This window comes from Zingiber officinale, chromosome 11A, assembly GCF_018446385.1.
Source record: "Zingiber officinale cultivar Zhangliang chromosome 11A, Zo_v1.1, whole genome shotgun sequence".
Lineage (NCBI taxonomy): Eukaryota > Viridiplantae > Streptophyta > Magnoliopsida > Zingiberales > Zingiberaceae > Zingiber > Zingiber officinale.
Genome location: NC_056006.1, coordinates 87,070,958 through 87,089,717, shown reverse-complemented (window position 1 = coordinate 87,089,717; position 18,760 = coordinate 87,070,958). Strand labels below are relative to the sequence as shown.

At 43.4% G+C, this 18,760-nt stretch overlaps 1 protein-coding gene across 1 annotated transcript; it reads right to left on the bottom strand.

Annotated features, from left to right (window-relative positions):
* Positions 1-13,240: 13,240 nt before the first annotated feature.
* On the bottom strand, positions 13,241-18,552 carry LOC122032111. Its single transcript, XM_042591360.1, has 6 exons — positions 17,855-18,552; positions 17,116-17,218; positions 15,693-15,748; positions 14,602-14,766; positions 13,629-13,742; positions 13,241-13,532 (listed from the first exon to the last, which is right to left on the bottom strand). The coding sequence occupies exons 1-6, from the start codon at positions 18,488-18,490 to the stop codon at positions 13,440-13,442; spliced, it is 1,167 nt and encodes a 388-aa protein (XP_042447294.1). The 5' UTR covers positions 18,491-18,552; the 3' UTR covers positions 13,241-13,439.
* Positions 18,553-18,760: the final 208 nt, after the last annotated feature.

The window sequence follows — 18,760 nt, the reverse complement described above, 5'->3', positions numbered from 1 at the left end:
CTGCATGACCACCCCATCCCGTTCGGCTACTTCGGTGGCGCGCTCTCCCGAGCGGGGTGACACCTCCTCTCCGATCGTTCCTAAGACAGTCAAGGTCATTTCCTCCAATCGAACCCCCTCGTTTGCCGATCTACTGCCTGAATCGATCGCAGTCCAACCACTTTCCTCTCTTCCTCCGGCTCGATGGAGGGTCTTACGATCCGGCATCCTTCCAGCCATGACCTTACAAGCTTGTGGCCCCGTCGCTTCTTCTCAATCAGCCCCGAGTGGCCGCCGATCCGTGACTGTCATTCTCCACCTCCCAACGGAGGAGTTCTTGGTGGTTGGTGATCAACCGCAGACTCCCGAACATCAGATACACATCCGCGGACTGCTCGCTAAGATCTGGGAGGAAGCCAGAGGGCGTGCTGCGACGATGCCTCCCTGGTTGCTTGGCAACAATCATATGCAAATGGCCACCGACATAAATTCTTTATGTATTCATGATTTACCTTCGTTCGACACTAACATTCTTTCATTCGAATGCAGTATTGGATAGAGAGTGTGGCAGTGTGCAACTGTCTAGCACTGGTGGAGGAGGAGCTTAAGAAGCTTAAGATTTTTGGTGGAGCTTCTTCCTTCCAAGGGCCTTCGATTGCCGAGCTGCAGACCGATCTGGCCAAGACCAAGAAGCTCATGGAGGCCGAGCAAAAGACTTCCTTTGACTGGGCGATCATGATGGGTCGGCTCGAGACCCAGGTGAAATCCTATGACCAGAAGATCGATCTGGCCACCACCAGAAAAAATCGAGCTATAGCTGACCTGGATCTTAGGAACAAGGAAGCTCAGAACTTAGCCGAGAAGCTCAAGAAGGTGGAGAACCTTTTGGCTGCCGAGCGAGAGAGTTGCTCAGCTCGGGGAGACCTCTCTTCAAGGGCAAGTGAAGTCCCTTGAGGATTCTCTGGAGACCTCCCGCGCGGCCCTGAAGACCTACTAGGATGCTGAGTCGAGCTGCTTCGCGAGCATGAAGCAGGGATACCTCCGCTCGGACCAGTTCCTCATGAAGGCATCTACACGGATCATCAGATTGTTTGAATTGGCCATCGACGCAATGATCACCCAGCTGAAGGCGAACGACCATCTCCCTGAAGCCTTGCTTGCTGACGCTGTCAACCACGTCCAACTCCTCAACTCTATTCCTGACGAAGCTTTTGATTACATCGAGTGAGGAGGGCTTCTGTAACTCGAGTGAGGAGGGATTCTGCAACAAACTGTTGCATGTTTGACTGTCGTTCGACAGCTTTTTGTTCATTATCAATGAAGTTGTTTGGTGGTTCTTCACATATTTACTTGCCTTATTAAGCTTTTAGCCTTTTCAACCCCGGACAGGTGATACATATCCATTATTGAACTTACTAGGGTCATACCTCTGGGGTTTATAGTCACCGCTTAACTCTAGGGTTTAACATCGTCGCTCGATGATCTTCTAGGGTAAGAGTATAAGGTCGCCACTCGACCGTCGGTGGAGACCTAGGTTTAACGTCGCTGCTTGACGGTCTTCTAAGGTAGGAGTTTAAGGTCACCGCTCGACCGTCGGTGGAGACTTGGGTTTAACGTTGCCACTCGACGGTCTTCTAAGGCAGGAGTTTAAGGTCATCGCTCGATCATCGGTGGAGACCTGAGTTTAACGTCGCCACTCAATGGTCTTCTAAGGCAGGAGTTTAAGGTCGCCGCTCGACCATCGGTAGAGACCTGAGTTTAACATCGCCGCTCGACGACCTTTTAAGGCAGGAGTTTAAGGTCGCCTCTCGATCATCGTTGGAGACTTGGGTTTAACATCGCCGCTCGACGGTCTTCTAAGGCAGGAGTTTAAGGTCGTCGCTCGACCATCGGTGGAGATCAGGGTTTAATGTCGCCGCTCGATGGTTTGATGATGACTCACCGTTCGGCGATAATTTTGCAAACCTTTCACTTTTGATTCAACCTACAGTCGAAGGGCGCAGGAAAATGGAAATACATGACATTAACTACATAAGCGCACCTTTCATCTAGCTCGGTACAACTGAAGATGGTTTGTGCTCCACGGGCGTTCTAGTCGATGTCCGTCCTCGCCCTCTAGGTAGTAGGTGCATGAGCGGAGTTGTCCTCGCTGTAGTTCTGTATCCGGTCGGACTCGACTCCGATCTTGACGGGGATGACCACTTCACCCCCATACACCAAGTGGAATGGGGTTACTCCCCTTCCTTTCTTAGGGGTCGTGCGGATTGCCCATAGCACGCCGGGGAGCTTGTCCACCCAGCTTCCTCCAACGTGGTCGAGGCGAACCCGGAAGATCCACAAGATCTCCCGATTGGCGACTTTTGCCTGTCCGTTGCTCTGAGGGTATGCTACGGAGGTGAAGGTATGTTGAATGTCATACCCCTCGAACCATTCTTTGAGTTTCTACCCGATGAACTGCCTACCATTGTCTGAGACGAGTCGACGTGGAATCCCGAACCGACAGATGATGTGCTGCCAAATAAACTTCTGGACCATCTGCTCGGTTATTTTCGCAAGCGGCTCTGCTTCGACCCATTTGGAGAAATAGTCCATTGCGACAAGCAAGAACTTCCGTTGACCTATCGCAATGGGGAAGGGCACCACGATGTCCATACCCCATTGGTCGAACAGACATGATACCATAGAAGCCTTCATTTCTTCAGTAGGTCGGTGTGAAAGGTTATGGTACTTCTGACAGGGCAGGCAGGTGGCCACTGTCCGAACGGTGTCTGCTTGTAAGGCCGGCCAGAAATATTCCGCCAGCAAGATCTTCCTTGCTAGCGGCTGACCGCACAGATGTCCTCTATAGGAGCCTTGGTGTACTTCTTACAATATGTAGTCGGCATCATCCGATCCAACGCACTTAAGCAGCGGCCTAGAAAAAGCCTTCTTGTAGAGTTGGTCCCCGACCAGTGTGAACCGACTAACCCTTTTTTTGATTAGTCGGGCATTCTCCCGATCGGACGGTGTAGCTCCCGATCGTAAAAACTCTATCAGTGTCGTCCTCCAATCGCCTGGGAAAGTGAGTCCCTCCATCCGATCGATATGCACCACGAAAGACACCCGCTCGATCGGTTGTGTGATAACAATGGGTGGTAGCGAGCTGGCTAGTTTGGCCAGCTCGTCCGCCGCCTGGTTCTCCGTCCGGAGAATTTTTTGTATGATGACCTCTCGAAAATTGGCCTTCAGCTTTTTGAAGGCCTCCGTATAGAGCTTAAGCCGAGTGTTACTTATCTCGAATGTCCCGATAAGCTGCTGAGCGGCTAATTGGGAATCTGAGTGAATTAAAACCTTGATGGCTCCAACGTGTCGGGCAGCCTGTAGGCCTGCTATGAGTGCTTCGTATTCGGCCTCATTGTTGGTCACCCGATAATCCAGCCGAATAGACAGATGCATCTGCTCTTCCTGAGGGGAGATCAGTAGTATACCAATCCCGCTTCCTTGCCGAGTGGACGATCCATCCATATATATCCTCCAAGTGGCTTCTAGCTCGGGATTCTGTACTTCAGTGACGAAATCTGCCAAGGACTGCTCCTTAATGGTCGTTCGGGACTGATACTGGATGTCGAATTCGCTGAGTTCAGTTATCCACTTGATCAGTCGTCTTGACGCCTCTAGATTGAGGAGGACTCTCCCCAGAGGGTTGTTAGTCATCACGATGATTGTGTGCGCGAGGAAGTATGAGCGGAGCCTCCGAGCGGCCAGAGCTAACGCAAAGGCAAGCTTCTCGAGACCAGTATAGAAGGATTCAACATCTTTTAAAATATGACTCAGGAAATACACTGGTTGTTCTTCGCCGTTCTGCCGAACCAATGCCGAGCCGACTACTTGGTCGAGGACAGATAGATTCGGAGCGGCTCACCAGCAGTTGGCTTAGCCAGTATAGGCATGAGTTCAGATATGCCTTGAGTTCCTCGAAGGCCCGATCGCACTCTTTGTCCCACTGAAATTTGGTGGCTCGACGTAATATCTTGAAGAAGGGTAGGATCTGGTCAGATGACTTGGAGATGAACCGAGATAATACTGTTATCCGACCGGTAAAACGCTGAGCTTCCTTTAAATTTCTTGGAGGTGGCATATCTTGCAGTGCCTTTACTTTGCTGGGGTTCGTGTCGATGCCCCGCTCGGTGACTATGTAGCCTAAGAAATGTCCGCTCCTTGCACCGAACAGACACTTGTTCGGATTTAGCTTGATTCCGTTCGTCCTAAGTGTCTGGCAGGTCTCCATGATATCTGCACAGAGGTCAGCCGCTCAGAGGGATTTGATCAGTATGTCATCGACGTATACCTCCATATTACGACCGATCTGCCGCCGGAACACCATGTTCATCAGCCTTTGGTAGGTGGCTCTAGCGTTCTTTAGTCCGAACGACATCACGTTGTAATAGTAGGTTCTATCAGCCGTGATAAAGCTAACCTTCTCCTGATCCTCCTTGGCGAGCGGCACTTGGTGGTACCCCTGATACGCCTCCAGCATGCATATCAGCTCGCACTCAGCAGTGGAGTCTACCATCTGATCGATTCGGGGCAAGGGATAGAAGTCTTTTGGGCAAGCTTTGTTCAAGTCCCGGAAGTCAATGCAGACCCACCATTTGTTACCTGGCTTGGAGACGAGCACCACGTTTGCGAATCAGCTCGGGAACTGAACCTCCAGTATGTGGCCGGCCTCCAGGAGCTTCTCGATTTCTGCCTGGATGATCAGGTTCTGCTCAGAACTGAAGTCTCTTTTTCTCTGCTTTACCGGCCTATCGTCTGGTCGGACGTGGAGTTCATGTTGCGCGACGCTCGGAGAGATGTTGGATAGCTCGTGCGTTGACCATGCAAAAACCTCATGGTTCTGCTGGAGGCAGTTGATCAGTTCGGCTTTTTGCTCGACCCCCAGGTCGGGCGCTATAAAGGTCGTCACCTCTGCTCGGCCAAGATGTATCTGCACTTCTTCCTTTTCCTCATAAACCAGGCTAGGAGGTTTTTCGGTTATGGTGTATACCTCTAGTCGGGGCGTCTTCCGAGAAGACTTGGCTTCTGTCTAGACCATCTCCACGTAGCAGCGTCGAGCAGCCAGCTGATCCCCTTTGACTTCCCCGACCTGATTTTCGACTGGGAACTTGATCTTCTGGCAATAGGTTGACACTGCTGCTCGGAACTCATTGAGGGTCGATCGACCCAGAATGGCGTTGTAGGTAAAGGGAGCATCTACAACGATGAAGCTGGTAGTCCGCGTCCTCCGGAGTGGCTCCTCTCCGAGTAATATGGTCAGCCTTATTTGGCCGATCGGCTGAACCTCATTGCCGGTGAACCCGTATAGAGGGGTCATCATTGGCAGTAACTCGGCACGATCGATCTGGAGCTGATTGAATGCCTTCTTGAAAATGATATTGACCGAGCTCCCTATGTCAATGAATATGTAGTGAATAGAATAGTTGACAATTACTGCTCGGATAATGAGGGCATCTTCGTGCGGCACTTCAATCCCCTCGAAATCCCTGGTGCCGAAGCTGATCTTGGGTCCGCTCGCCCCCTCTTGACTGCAACCTACGGCGTGGATCTCTAGCCTCCGTGTTAGAGTGTATACTAAAAGCCTAGTTTTTGTAAACATTTATTTTAAAATAAAGAATCACATTGGTCAAAAATGTATACATTTATATGCTAAGTGTAGTTGTTTAATTAATTTATATTGTAAATAACATGGTGTGTGGTGTCACACATAGAAGATCATGCTATCAGTTCCTTATAAATTATAAACCATAGCTCACGACCGAGATGGAAAGGAACAAATCATCAGAACAGTCGTAGTGTAATTAGGTGTTAGTTTATCTTGACTATATAATTACACTAGTATACTTAGAGTGTATTGAGTAGGACCATTGATGCAGTTTCTTTTTATACTGACTAAATAAAAGAACAAGGCCTCGGTTATTATGGAAGTGTGTGCTCTTAATCCTAATATAATGACAAGCACATATATTTAATATTTATTTATTTAATTTATCAATGGGTGAGATTTAGTTCGATAAATCAAAAGGTCCGATAAGTTGGGAAATGATATTACTTATAGTGTGTGTTGTTGATTATAGAACGAAACTGTGTCCTAGTAATCTATGTTGATAATGTCCCCAAGAGGAGCTCATAAGGATTGTAATGTTAAACCCTACAGTTGGACTTAGTCCGACATGACGATTAGGTTGAGTGGTTCTACTCTTGGACCAAGACATTAATTAAAATAAGTTGTCAGTAACTCAATTAATTAGTGGACATCCGATATCTTAAACACAGGTAGATTAACACACTTACGATAAGAAGGAGCCCATAATGTAATTTGGGATTGGTGCGGTAGTACAATAATAACTCTCTAGTAGAATGAGTTATTATTGATGAACTTGAGTTGTGTGTTCGGGGAGAACAAGGGATACTCGAGCTCGTCGGGAGGCCAAAACCAATTTCTCCTCTAGGTCCTTGTCGTAGCCTCATTAATGCCTCATATCCACTTATGAAAAGTCCATCTTGGTGTTCAAGAAGGGGCCGACCCATGGCTTGGTGACCAAGCCATGGGGTCGGCCACTTCCTCCTCAAAAGGGTCGGCCTCTTGCTTGGTGCCCAAGCAAAAAGGGGGTCGGCCACACAATTCAAAGTATGAGGGGTGTTTTGAATTTTTAAAATTTTCTCTTTGTAGATATCTACAAGTTTTAAAAGAGAGATTTTAAAATTATAAAACTTTCCTTATTTGAATTAGGTCACATGGTTTAAAAGAAAGTTTTTAAAAGTTTTAAAACTTTCCTTTTTTAATCATCCACATGGTTTTTAAAAAGAGAGTTTTAAATTTAAAACTTTCCTTTTTGTAACCATGTTAAAAAAGAAAATTTTAAATGAGAAGTTTTAAATCTTAAAACTTGTTTTAAAATTTTCCTTTTTTAAAACATCCACATTAGGAAATTAAAAGAGAACTTGTAAAATTTTATAAGAGCTTTGCTTATAAAATTTTTACAAGATATATTTCTTCTTTTAAGGGCCGGCCACCCTTGCTTGGTGCCCAAGCAAGGGGCCGGCCATTCAATCAATTAAGAGGAGAAAAAGGAATTAAAAAGGAGGAAAGGAAAACAAGAGGAAGATTTTAATTTTTTGTAAAAATCTTTCCTTATTTGCCTTGGGCCAGTATTATAAAAGAAGGAGAGGAGAGGCCTCATGATGTATCAATTCTTATTCTCTTGCTTGTGCTCTCTCTTGTGGCCGGCCCTCTCCCCTTTCCTTACCCCTTGCTCTCTTTTGTTCCTTGGTGGTGGTTGTGGCCGAAACTTAGAGAAGGAGGAGTTTTTTGGGTGGTGTTCATCTTGGAGGTTCGTCGCTCACACGATGTCTAAGAGGAGGCGAGGAATACGGCAGAAGATCAAGAGGTCGTTGCATACAAAGAAAGGTATAACTAGAGTTTCGAATTTATGATTCGAGTTTGTGTTTTTTTTTGTTTTTCGAATTTGTGATTCGATTGTTCCTTTTGGTTAAACCTATAGTTATATAAGAAAATTAAATATTAGATTTCCTTAAAAGGCTTTGTCTAGGCGGTGGTAGATGATCCCATACCCAAGAAGGACTAGTGCCTCGCCATGCAGTACTAGAAGCTAATTTTGGAAATTAATATTTAATTAAATTTATAACATAGGTGGATTTGGATCAATAATGTTAAGCATCGTTTGCGATCCAAGTCTAAACCATTAAGAACAGATAAGTTAAATTTGGAATTAATAATGTTAAGTTCTGTTTGCGATTCCTAATTTAATTTCTAATGAACACAATGGGTTCTTTAGGAAAGGTTCGACACTTGTACAAAATTTTTGTACAGTGGAACCGGTACGATCTTCCTAGGACCAACCAACACTCCGAGCGTATGATTTTCGGGCTCGATTGGAGTCTCCGCTGGTCGGTCCACCAGCTATGATGTTGATCTCCCCCCGAGCGACATTGCTTATGTTCTCCTCCTCCCGAGCGGATGGTCTGCCTCGTTCGTGTGAGGCTTGGAGATGGTCGTCACTCCTTGGCTGACGATGGTGCTGCCGCTCGGGTGATCGCCTAGTCTCCTCCCATCGTCCGGTGCTCTGACGCCTATGTCGCCGATCGGGGGAAGGCGATCGGCGATGATAACTTCTAGGGGTTGTTTGAGCAACCGAGGGAAATCTGCGACAATCACGGGTGTTGTGGGTTGTCGACTGATGGAAAGCGCAGAACATAGGAGTCCATACCTTTCCCTTTGGCTTTGGCCGCTCAGAGGCCACATGTTGGACGACATGTGGCCTTGTTTCCTGATGTGGTCGTGCTCCTTCGGCTTAGGGCCCTCTTGGCGGCTGGTGGTTGGTCGGCGACCTTCGCTCGCCCGACGTCAATGATTCCGATGGCGCTTCCTTCCTTTTGGCCGCCTGGACTTCCTCCATGTTTATGTATTCGTTAGCCTTAATTCTTCAACATATGGTTGTAGTCTCGGAGCGGCTTCCTGATGAGCGATCGGAAGAAGTCCCCGTCCACGAGCCCTTGTGTGAAAGCGTTCATCATGGTCTCGGACGAGACCAAGGGAATATCCATCGCTACCTGGTTGAAGCGCTGGATGTAAGCTCGGAGAGTTTCTCTTGGCCCTTGCTTCATGGAGAACAGACTGACGCTTGTCTTCTGATAGCGCCTGCTACTCGCGAAGTGGTGGAGGAAAACCGTTCGGAAGTCCTTAAACTCTGGATCGACCCGTCCGGCAACCTCCAAAACCAGCGTTGTGCCGAGCCGAATAATGTAGTGAGGAAGACTCGACATTTGACTCCATCTGTATATTGATGAAGAGTAGTGGCGTTGTCGAACATACCAAGATAGTCGTCCAGGTCGGTTGATCCGTTGTACTCTCCAATCGCCAGAGGAGCGTAGTGCCTCGGTAGCGGATCTTGCAGTATCGTCTCGGGGAATTAGCGGTTGATCCGCTCGGGGGACTAATCAGCTTTCGGCGCTTTGCCTTTCCTCGCGTCCCGAATGGGCCCTTCATCTGACGAAGAACCTCACTCTTGGTTTGCTTGTGCGATCTCAGAGAGCGTCTGGAACAAAGCTCGGTGGAATGGTATCGGGGCGGGCGGCACCTCCCCTTACGTGTCAGTCGGCCCTTTATTCTGTCCCCAGATGGACAACTGTTTAGGTTGGTCTTCCTGTGACACTCGGCCTCCCGAGGTTGATGTCACCTGTTGCGCCAGCCGATCGGCCAACGCTCTTTGCTGCTGCTACTCGACTATCTTTGCCGCTCGTGCTTGTATGAGCGTATCGAGCTCCTCCTGAGTGAGCGTCACGGTGTGAAGTCATCCAGCTTCTTCCATCTTCTCAGCTCGGATGCAGGTGAGTTCCCACAAACGGCACCAAATTTGATCATGTCCGAGAGTCGAGTCGACGGACGCTGGGGAGATGACGCTCACGTTGATTGGGTGTAGACTGAAGATGACATGGGTCTCCGACGAGCTAAGCCTACAACCACAAGTCGTTAGTGCCGAACCGGGGAGGGGTTCCTCGGCGATAGCCCTCCGATGCTCAAGTCAGTCACTGACGGCAAGCAAATGAAGTGGAGAAGGAAAAAGAGCAGCAGCATAACTGTAGCTACAGTAGGAGTGAACATACCTCTGTCGAAGTCTGGAGTCCTTATATAGGGCTCCTGAGAGGCGCGTGCACGGAGAGCCGCTCGGCCAGTCCGTTGTCTGGGCGATATCGTGGTCGGGCCGTGCATCTGCTCGGCCAATGGTCTGCTGTCCGGCTCCGTCCTGTCGAGTAGGGATGTAAATGAACTAAACGGTTCGTGAGTTATTCAGAGCTCGATTCGATAAAAAGCTCGTTCGAGTTCGTTCGTTTATCTTATCAAGCCGAGCTCGAGCTCGATTTCAAGCTCGACAGTTTTATCGAGCCGAGCTCGAGCTTAAGGATATTTGGCTCATGAGCTCGCGAACATGTTCGTTTGTAAGCTCACGAGCCAAAAAATGAGTTTTAAATCGAGCCAAAAAATGAGCTCTAAAACGAACCAAAAAAGGAGTTCGAAAACGAAGCTTAAAACGAGCTAAAAAAATGAGCTCTAAAATGAGCTCGAAAATGTGCCCGATCTCGCTTAACGAATTAGGCTCGTTAACTATGATAATAGAGCTAATAACGAGCCGAGCTCGAACTGTTTGCGAGCTTGATAATTCCAAATCGAGCCGAGCTCGAGCCTTGTAATAAAAGTTCGATTCGAGCTCAAGCTGAGCTCGAGCCCGGCTCGGTTCGGCTCGTTTACATCTCTACTGTCGAGCGAGAGAGCGCCTGCTTGGTCGGGGTTGCGCCCACTGTTTAATCGAGCTAGACGGTCGCTCGGCCCTCTTCCTTCCATGCTGGAGCTTTTTGAACGTCGGAAGCTCGGTATTTAGCCCAGCTGTCGAAGTATCAGATCAAGTATTCTTTATACTGACCGGTAAGGTGGTTCGCCCAATCGGACAAGTGCCTAGGACGTTGACCACTTTAACTATGACCCTCCACGTGATAATAACCTCCTACAAGACGGACCCATCCTTACCACCATATTACAAGTCAATTCAATTCATTTACACCACTAGTTCAGATGCGCCCCAACGATGCAGTTGCCTATGCACGTCAGCACGGCGTGTTGGACCCGGTATCTGGTTGCGTGTATATATATAAAGAGAACTGATATTCGCCGCGACAATTCGCCGCAACATTTTCGCCGCGACACACTACCTGATCGGTCTGTAGACCGATCAGGAGGCAACCTGATCGGTCTACAGACCGATCAGGTAGTGTGTCGCGGCAAGTTATCGCGGCGAAAATATCGCGGCAAATATTATTATCCATATATAAAAGGAAGGCAGATATATATTAACTGCCGGTCAACATGCATGGTTTTATTCATATTGATCGTGTAATCTTCTATATGAATGGATCTGGTAAAACGTAATTAGTTACCCTTTTCAGGAAGCCAATACTTTGAGAAAAAAACCGGAAGAAAAAAAATATAGATCGCTATATTAATGCCCCCTTAGTATCGGTCCAATAATAGAGGCGGTTGTAGTTTTGAATCAAGATGAACGCTAAATAGCTCTTCATACAGTTATATGGACTTTTTTTTACCATATTTAGAGAATATGATTGAGGAAATAATTACAAATATTTATTTTTTAGTTTTATTAACAAATAAAACAGATATTTTACTTGAATTTTTATATTTAATTTGGAAGAGTTACTATAGATAAATAATAATTTTCACAATAAGATCTATTTAAGTCATCTAACTCACTTGATTAACGTGATGAGATTAACCGGCCACGAGATTCAACTAGCTCCCATGTTCGACCAATTCAACTAGCTAGCCTTGAGCCAACCGTTCAGAGCACCGGGACTGTTGACGATTCACACGAATCAAACACCTAAAAGCTAAGAAACCCGGAGTCCAGGTCATCTTCTATAAAAACATACCAGTAAATTTGGAGATCAGAAAGTTGGATGAACAAGTGTCCTTTTGATGTTAATGTTTTTAACAAGTCGTAGATTGTATACCGAATATTGTAATTTGCAATTAGAATTGTCAACTCCAGATTGGATAATAATTATCCTACGAATTGACGAGAATAGAAATTCAAAAAAGAAGACCAGAAAAGATAACTACTGTATTCGAGAAGGCATTCATCTTTTTGCACCTCATTGCTGATATCCTTTATTGCATCGAATTTGTTTCTAAGCCTTCAATTTGACTTTTATGTTCTAGAACAATGGAATCTGACAGCTCGGATACCCCCTTTGAATTGGAACTTATTCCCTTCACATTCATCCAACTTCTCCAGCTGGTCGTCCAAGATCTGATAGCGACCATAAATAGCAAAGCTTAAGCTTCTCACCATTTCAGCAACCTCGTCACTTTGAAGTAATTTTGATGGCAAGTTGTCAATATCAACGCACCCCTCACCATCAACATTGTGGAGCTCATGTTTGCTCCAACATCAAACCTATCATGAGTTTGGTTCTCAAACAGCTCCTTTCCCATAGCGTCTACAGCAGCCCATCCATTGATACCACTACCACTAGCAGCACTATTGCCTGGACTTATAAGCTGTGACAATTTCTGCATTTACAATTTTTTTACTTCATCATTGTCATCGATTGGTTCACTTCACTTCGGTCTGGTCTCCCATTTGACATCGAGATTTGAATATCATATTCATCAATTGATCAAATTCCTCACGAACGAACGATTAAAGTCTCAGATCCATCAATATAAAATATCTTGTCAATTTCTTCCTCCAAATAATCCATCAAAGTCATCCTATCTTCTTCCTCCAAATAATCCATCAAAGTCATCTTAAACATCGAAGCTATCATTTTTCATGATAAAATCCAATCATCCTTGGAATAAAATTTGAATATATCCAAAAAAAAAGGTTATCTTTTATTTTTTTTCTTCGTCTTCTTTTAATCCTTGGTCTTGATTTTGCCATATATGTTTCGTAAGCACCACAAGTCTAAGCACCACAAGTGCTCCCACCACAAATATTTGACCATTGAATCTATTTCACCTTTATCTGATATGGTACTTGCTTATAATAGAAAAATCATTCTATTTATTGATCAGCTTATAATAAAAAAATCATTCTATTTATTGATCAAATCAATAAAATTCTCTGTAAAATATACAATAAAATTCAAATAGATCAACTCAAAAACCAATATCTTTATATCAATCCTCTCGACCATATAACCCCTAATCTTTATGATTTGTGTCACCACTGACATGCTGAATTTCCTCTATCAAAACCTGCTTACCACAACTGCACCGTTCTTCCATGGTATTTGACACTTGGTTTTCTCAATCAAACCTGCTAACATTGACGTAGCACTGATGGGACATGATAGCAGTTTTCCCACGGACTATCGAGAAAGAAAATTAGAATAAAAGGCAAGAAGATATAAACCAGCATCCTCTAGATGTTTTTTTTTTTCAAAAATAAAAAAATTATATAATAACATACTATTAATTCTCAAACAGTTGAATGCATAGAGACTTAGGCCTTTGATAAAAAGAAAACAAATCCGAACGTATAAATTCATATTCCTATCTTATAAATAATGAAAAAACAATCTTAAAATTCCTAAACAAACTAAAAATATAAAATATAAAATAATAAAAATCATCAAAAATAACTAAAATACTAAAAATACCTTAAATATTAAAAAAAATCAAAAATAATAATAAATATCTCCGGAGCTTCCTGCATCAATTACTGCTGAGGTATATCATGTTTGCTTTGATCCTAGCGAAGTGTCTAGTACTATACAAATATTCTTTTTGAATAAACTTTCATATATAATAAACAAAAGAGATGACTCAGACGGGTATATACTGGAGAGGGCATACGCCTTATCGTGGCATGTTTGCGGTCTCGTCAGAGGGGTCTCAGCAATGGATAATCCTCCAGTAGCTCGCGTTCTGAAAGCGTGTCGTTCTCATTTTGAGGCGTCCATAGGACCTCCACGGCCTGAAAACAGATTGTGCAAAAACAAAATTCCTTAAACAACCGTGAAACATTAAGACACTATTGTTCACAAGCATGTTTAAGAAATGGACAGTATACCAATGTTTTGCTTGAAGGAATGGAACCGAGCTTCTGCAGTGCTTCTTTCAAGTCACTGCTGCTGTTTATGACAGGAAGCTTGTATACACCCTCAGCAGCAACCAGAATTGTAACCTGTAACATGTAAGAGAGACTAATTTCTAGTAGACTGAAACATAAGAAAATTGTACGAATGACAAGAATAACAATGATAAATTCCATGGCTGACTGAATCCATGTGTCGCAGGAACATAAAAAAAAAGAAGAGAGACAGGTAATTACTTACTGTCACATGGTAGAGGATCACCATTAGTTGAAATACATTTTTATGTTTCACTCTTTAAATTAGAAAGAACAACAAATAAGGCATTTGGTTTCATTCTTTAACACACTGCTCTCTTAGTCATCATCACATGGCTGAATACTACTACAGCAGCAAACTATGAAAACCATGTAACATTCACATTTGCACAGACAAAGTAAATTTTGCAGAAAAAAAATTAAAAGTGGACAAAATATGTGCAGCAAAGTGGACGAGTGAGACATGCAAGTCTGCCAAAGTGGAAGACAGTCAAACGTGCTATTGTGCCTAACAGAGTGGAGGTTGCATGACTAGACAAACTAAAGGAACATGATAGTATAGGTGTAAAACAGGAGCCAAACCGGACAGATACGAAAAAGAAACTGGCCCATTAGGTCTGTCATACCCGGCCCCAGCATGGCTAGTTGACATCTCTACAAGTAGGATGTAAGTCAAATCTGAGTTGTCCAAATTTTAATCAACAAAAGCAAGTTATATCAAATTACATGAAAATCCCAAACATAAAAATACAAGATCCATGTCAACATAAGAAGGGTATTACTTGATGTAAGAATTAGCTAGTCAATAAAATGATGGAATGAGGCCACCTTATTACTCCACAATTCATGAAGTGAACTAAGGCACTAATCTTTTGAGAAATTTAAGAGTGAAAAATTAACGAACTGTACATACCACAATATACTCATTGCTGAAACCTTTGAATGTTAGATTACTTGTCTTTTGCCTTCTAATGCTGTTCACGTTTACCAGTGTCTCTTCATCAAACTTACCACGCTCCTCAATTGAAAGCTGGTTAAAACGCCTCTCCCCATCTTCTATACTTCGCTTTATATCCACCTTTTAAATTTCAAATAGAAAATAAATGTTTGGGTTATTTTTTAAAGAAAGGAATGCAAGGAATAACTCATTTGACACAAAGACAAAGGTTAGAACTTAGATTGAGAAATTCCAAGAATCAAAGATCGTTGAATTTTTATTAAATTTTTTTCTAAAAAATCTTGCAAGCAATCTATATTTCTCAAGAAAAGATGGATGTGAATTTAAACAAGTAATATTTAGCCTTGAGTACTTTCCTGTGTTCTCTCTATATAATCATTTAGATAAAGAGCACAAATCACAAGCTTTTGTTAGGTTGGATTTCCCTCTAGGATGGCCCAAGTGAAGCCAATATGAGAATCTGAATTTATTGCAGCCAATTTTCATAAAGTGTTCTGATTCAGGTTGATATGCCCCATCCAATTAAAATTGTGTGTGCATAGTAAGCATGCAATTGTCATCTCAGTCTTTAGGTTTTGCTGAGAAATTTCCCTGTCTTTAAGATTGATTATTTCCTTTGCCAAGATGCTTAATAATGTTAGTTGTAGTACACCTCTAGTTATATCTAGAATGTATAGTGGATATTATTTGTTGTTATGGTTTTTTCCATTTCTTGAAATTGGAGGGTTTTTTCCACAAGAAAAATTACCTGCTCTTGTTTTAGTGATTGTGTTCTCTTCCCAGATTCTAATTCAAGTACAGAGATGGAAAATAGATTCATGGAGTATTGAATTTCTTGTTGTTTGGATTTCCAAATTATCTACCATAAATCTTAATTAATCCTTTGATTATCAGGATTATGTCAAGATACAGAATAATAATATCAAGCCAGCAAATGCATATTATTTTGATGCCAAATAGCTTAGCACCACATAGAGAATTTCATCAGAATTGCAGTTGTACATATTTACTAAATTGAACTTCCAACAAATTGAAGTATTACTTACAGAAGAATAAGCAGAAATGCAACAGTCCGGATGACGAAGCAAAGCTAATGTTGTTTCTACAACACAAGAAGAATAGCATCAAAGGAAGGTCAATTACAAATTACAAAATAAAAATATGCATCATTCATGTCAAAAAACTATGCAGTTAAAGAAGACTTAGGCAATACACCAATCTACTAGGTTTATTTGAGAGTATATTTGACTACTATTACTAGAAAATATGCACATTAAATAACCTAATACATTTTATGTAATTTGTGGAGTTGAAGACAGTTATCACGATTAAAATTGCCATGAAAAGAAAAATGGATGTGAATAACTTCACAATCTTAAAAAAAGGCAACCCGGGGGTGCACGAGCTCCCGTCATGCGGGGTCCTGGGGAAGGATCTATTGTACGCAGCCTTAAGACTATTTCCAGGATTCAAACCCATGACCTTTTGGTCATAAAGCAACAACTTTATCGTTTCGTCAAGGCTCCCCTTCAACTTCACAATCTTAAAATTAATAAATTTTTCTTAGGGATTATCTACTTGGAAAAAGTGGAAGGTGGGAAGGAGATAGGAAAAAAATAGGGAGGAAAGTTACAATCTTCAGCTTACATTTTTATAGATTTCTTTAATTGAATCTGAAGGTAAGGAGGAGGGATGTAGCCTTAATATAGCTAAAAGTGAACAAATGACCTGGCATAACATAGAGCTCAACAGCAAGATAAAAACTATGCAGTCAAATTATAGTTACAAAACATGATTGCTTATTGTAGTTATACTATCGCAAGTAGAAAGAGGAAAAAGAGGAGAGGGAAATCATCATAAAAAATTCCCTTATTGTATTCACCAAAAACTGGATGGAAACAAGATGGATACTTTGTGTTGGCTAAAGTGCCACTGCCAACAGCAATTGATCAAATGACTAGACAATGAACTAAAAGGGCTAATAATACCATTAGTTCATAACAAATGCATGTGATTTTTACAAAAAGGACAAGTCTAGTTTAAAAGGGACTTATTTCATCCACCCAATTTTCCTCCCTTGAAAATGTTGCAAAAGGAAAAGTTAGTTGATGCTGAGGAATTTTAGGGTGGTTCAGTAACATTTTGAAATGCCAGAAATTTTAAGGGATTGATCCCGCAAGATAACATATGATTATAACATTTTGACTACTCATTTAGCAACAACATCAATCAACAAAGAGTCAAAGCATCTCTAATTAATGAAACTAACTAAATAAGGAGCGATCAAATCATGAGCTTCTTAGAATCATCCAAAAAATTTATTGTAATCATTTTTAGGAAATTGTTAGCCACATGGATATAAACAGAGAAGAATATTAGAAAAAGAAGCATCAAAACAATGTTGTGAAAGCAACAGACATCCTGTTGAATTTAAGATCATAATATCCTACTGAAATTGATTTGTAGTACCTGTCAAAACATAATTCAATCCCTCTGGTGTAGATGTATCTGCAGCTTCAGCTATGTTATCAAGATCCCTCTGAAATGATCGTGCCATGCCTAATAGGCCAACCTACAAAGTTCAAAATAATGTCTTGCAGTGTGGGTGTTTGTACAAATTAAAAGCACATTCTTCATCAATAAAATGACTATATAAAATCCTTATTCTGGATTATTTTTTCAAGCAACTTGTTAAGACACTCAGACACAACAATGGTTTTCTGCTAACGCTTACAAGGAAACAAGATAGCAGGTACTATTTGACTAAATTTTCTTGTCAAACAACAGATAAGTGAGTGATATCTGATCTGCTGCAGCCGTACTTTGGTCGACTTCATTTCACAAATTAAACAACCATGACCAATCTTATCACTGCTAAGGTACGAGGGGTTTGAGAAATTTTGAGATTGTTATGCGTAATTCTTACAAAATAAATGTTAATCTCCGAAAACAGTATTTATGGTACTTATATTCTTGTAAATTGCTGCCTCGAGTTTAAGTGAATTAATCTATTCCCACACGCTTCGAACCATAAAAAACTATTGATGTGATTGGTATCTATTGTAACTTGTAAGCGTAATGGCCTATGAGAGTGCCACTAAGGCCCCAGAAGAAAGAATTCATGGAAACAGAGGAAACGGAGTCTAACCAATAAAGCAAGAGGCTGTCCACATTAACGAAGAAACTCCAAGGAAGAGGATGCCCATACCTGAAGCTTGATGACGCTGGTCTTCTGTGTGGCCGTTAGGACGCTTCCATCATTGTCCCTGTCCGAGAGAAACCCAGAGAGCAGAATCACCCCAGCAAATCCCATCATAAGGAGGAAGAACCCCGATCCCGCACCAAAAGCCGGCCCGAAGTAGAACCCACCTCCGAACGGAGACGGCGCATAGTAGGGCGCCGAGTACGAGAAACTCGAGCTGGGAGGAGCGGAATAGCTCCAGGAAGAGGAAGAGTGCGAACGAGAGGACGAAGAGGAGAAAGCCCTCCCACCCATCCTTCCTCCGGACGCCGCGAGGGCCCCATGGGGATCAGCAGTGAGGAGAACGCCGATCAAGATAAGGGCAGCCGCCGGCTTTTTGATCCTCTCCATGGCCTCGAGCACCGTGCTCCATGCCGACTCTAGAAGGCCCTCCTTCTTATCCCTCCTGCCTTCGGCTCCTGACGGTGGGACGAGAGCACATCTGAGGGAGAATCCGACGTGCTTGAGAGCTCGATAATGGGGGAATCGTGGCTGCGGAAGCCGGACGAGAGGATGCCATCGGAGGAGGTAGAGAGGAGGGTGCGGCCGCTTAGGCGGCTCCCTCAAGAGGGACACTGTTTCCAGCAACGAAGCGGAACCCATTCGATAAGAATCGAAGCCTGAGACGCGCTTTGGGAGAGGAACGAAAGTGCGTCACTGTAACTGAGAGGCAACGACGATGCCCTAAACCAGACCAGCATGGACCGTTGAACCGGCATAGACCGGATGGGTTGGATTTTGGCATGTGGGGTCGATAATTATCGCCCGAATGGCGCTTACTGCGCGATGATTGGACGACAAGGCTCGGGGAGATTGCGCGGGCCCACTAAATAGGGCCGTGTATGCCAGTGCATTCGTGTGGGGAAAAAATTG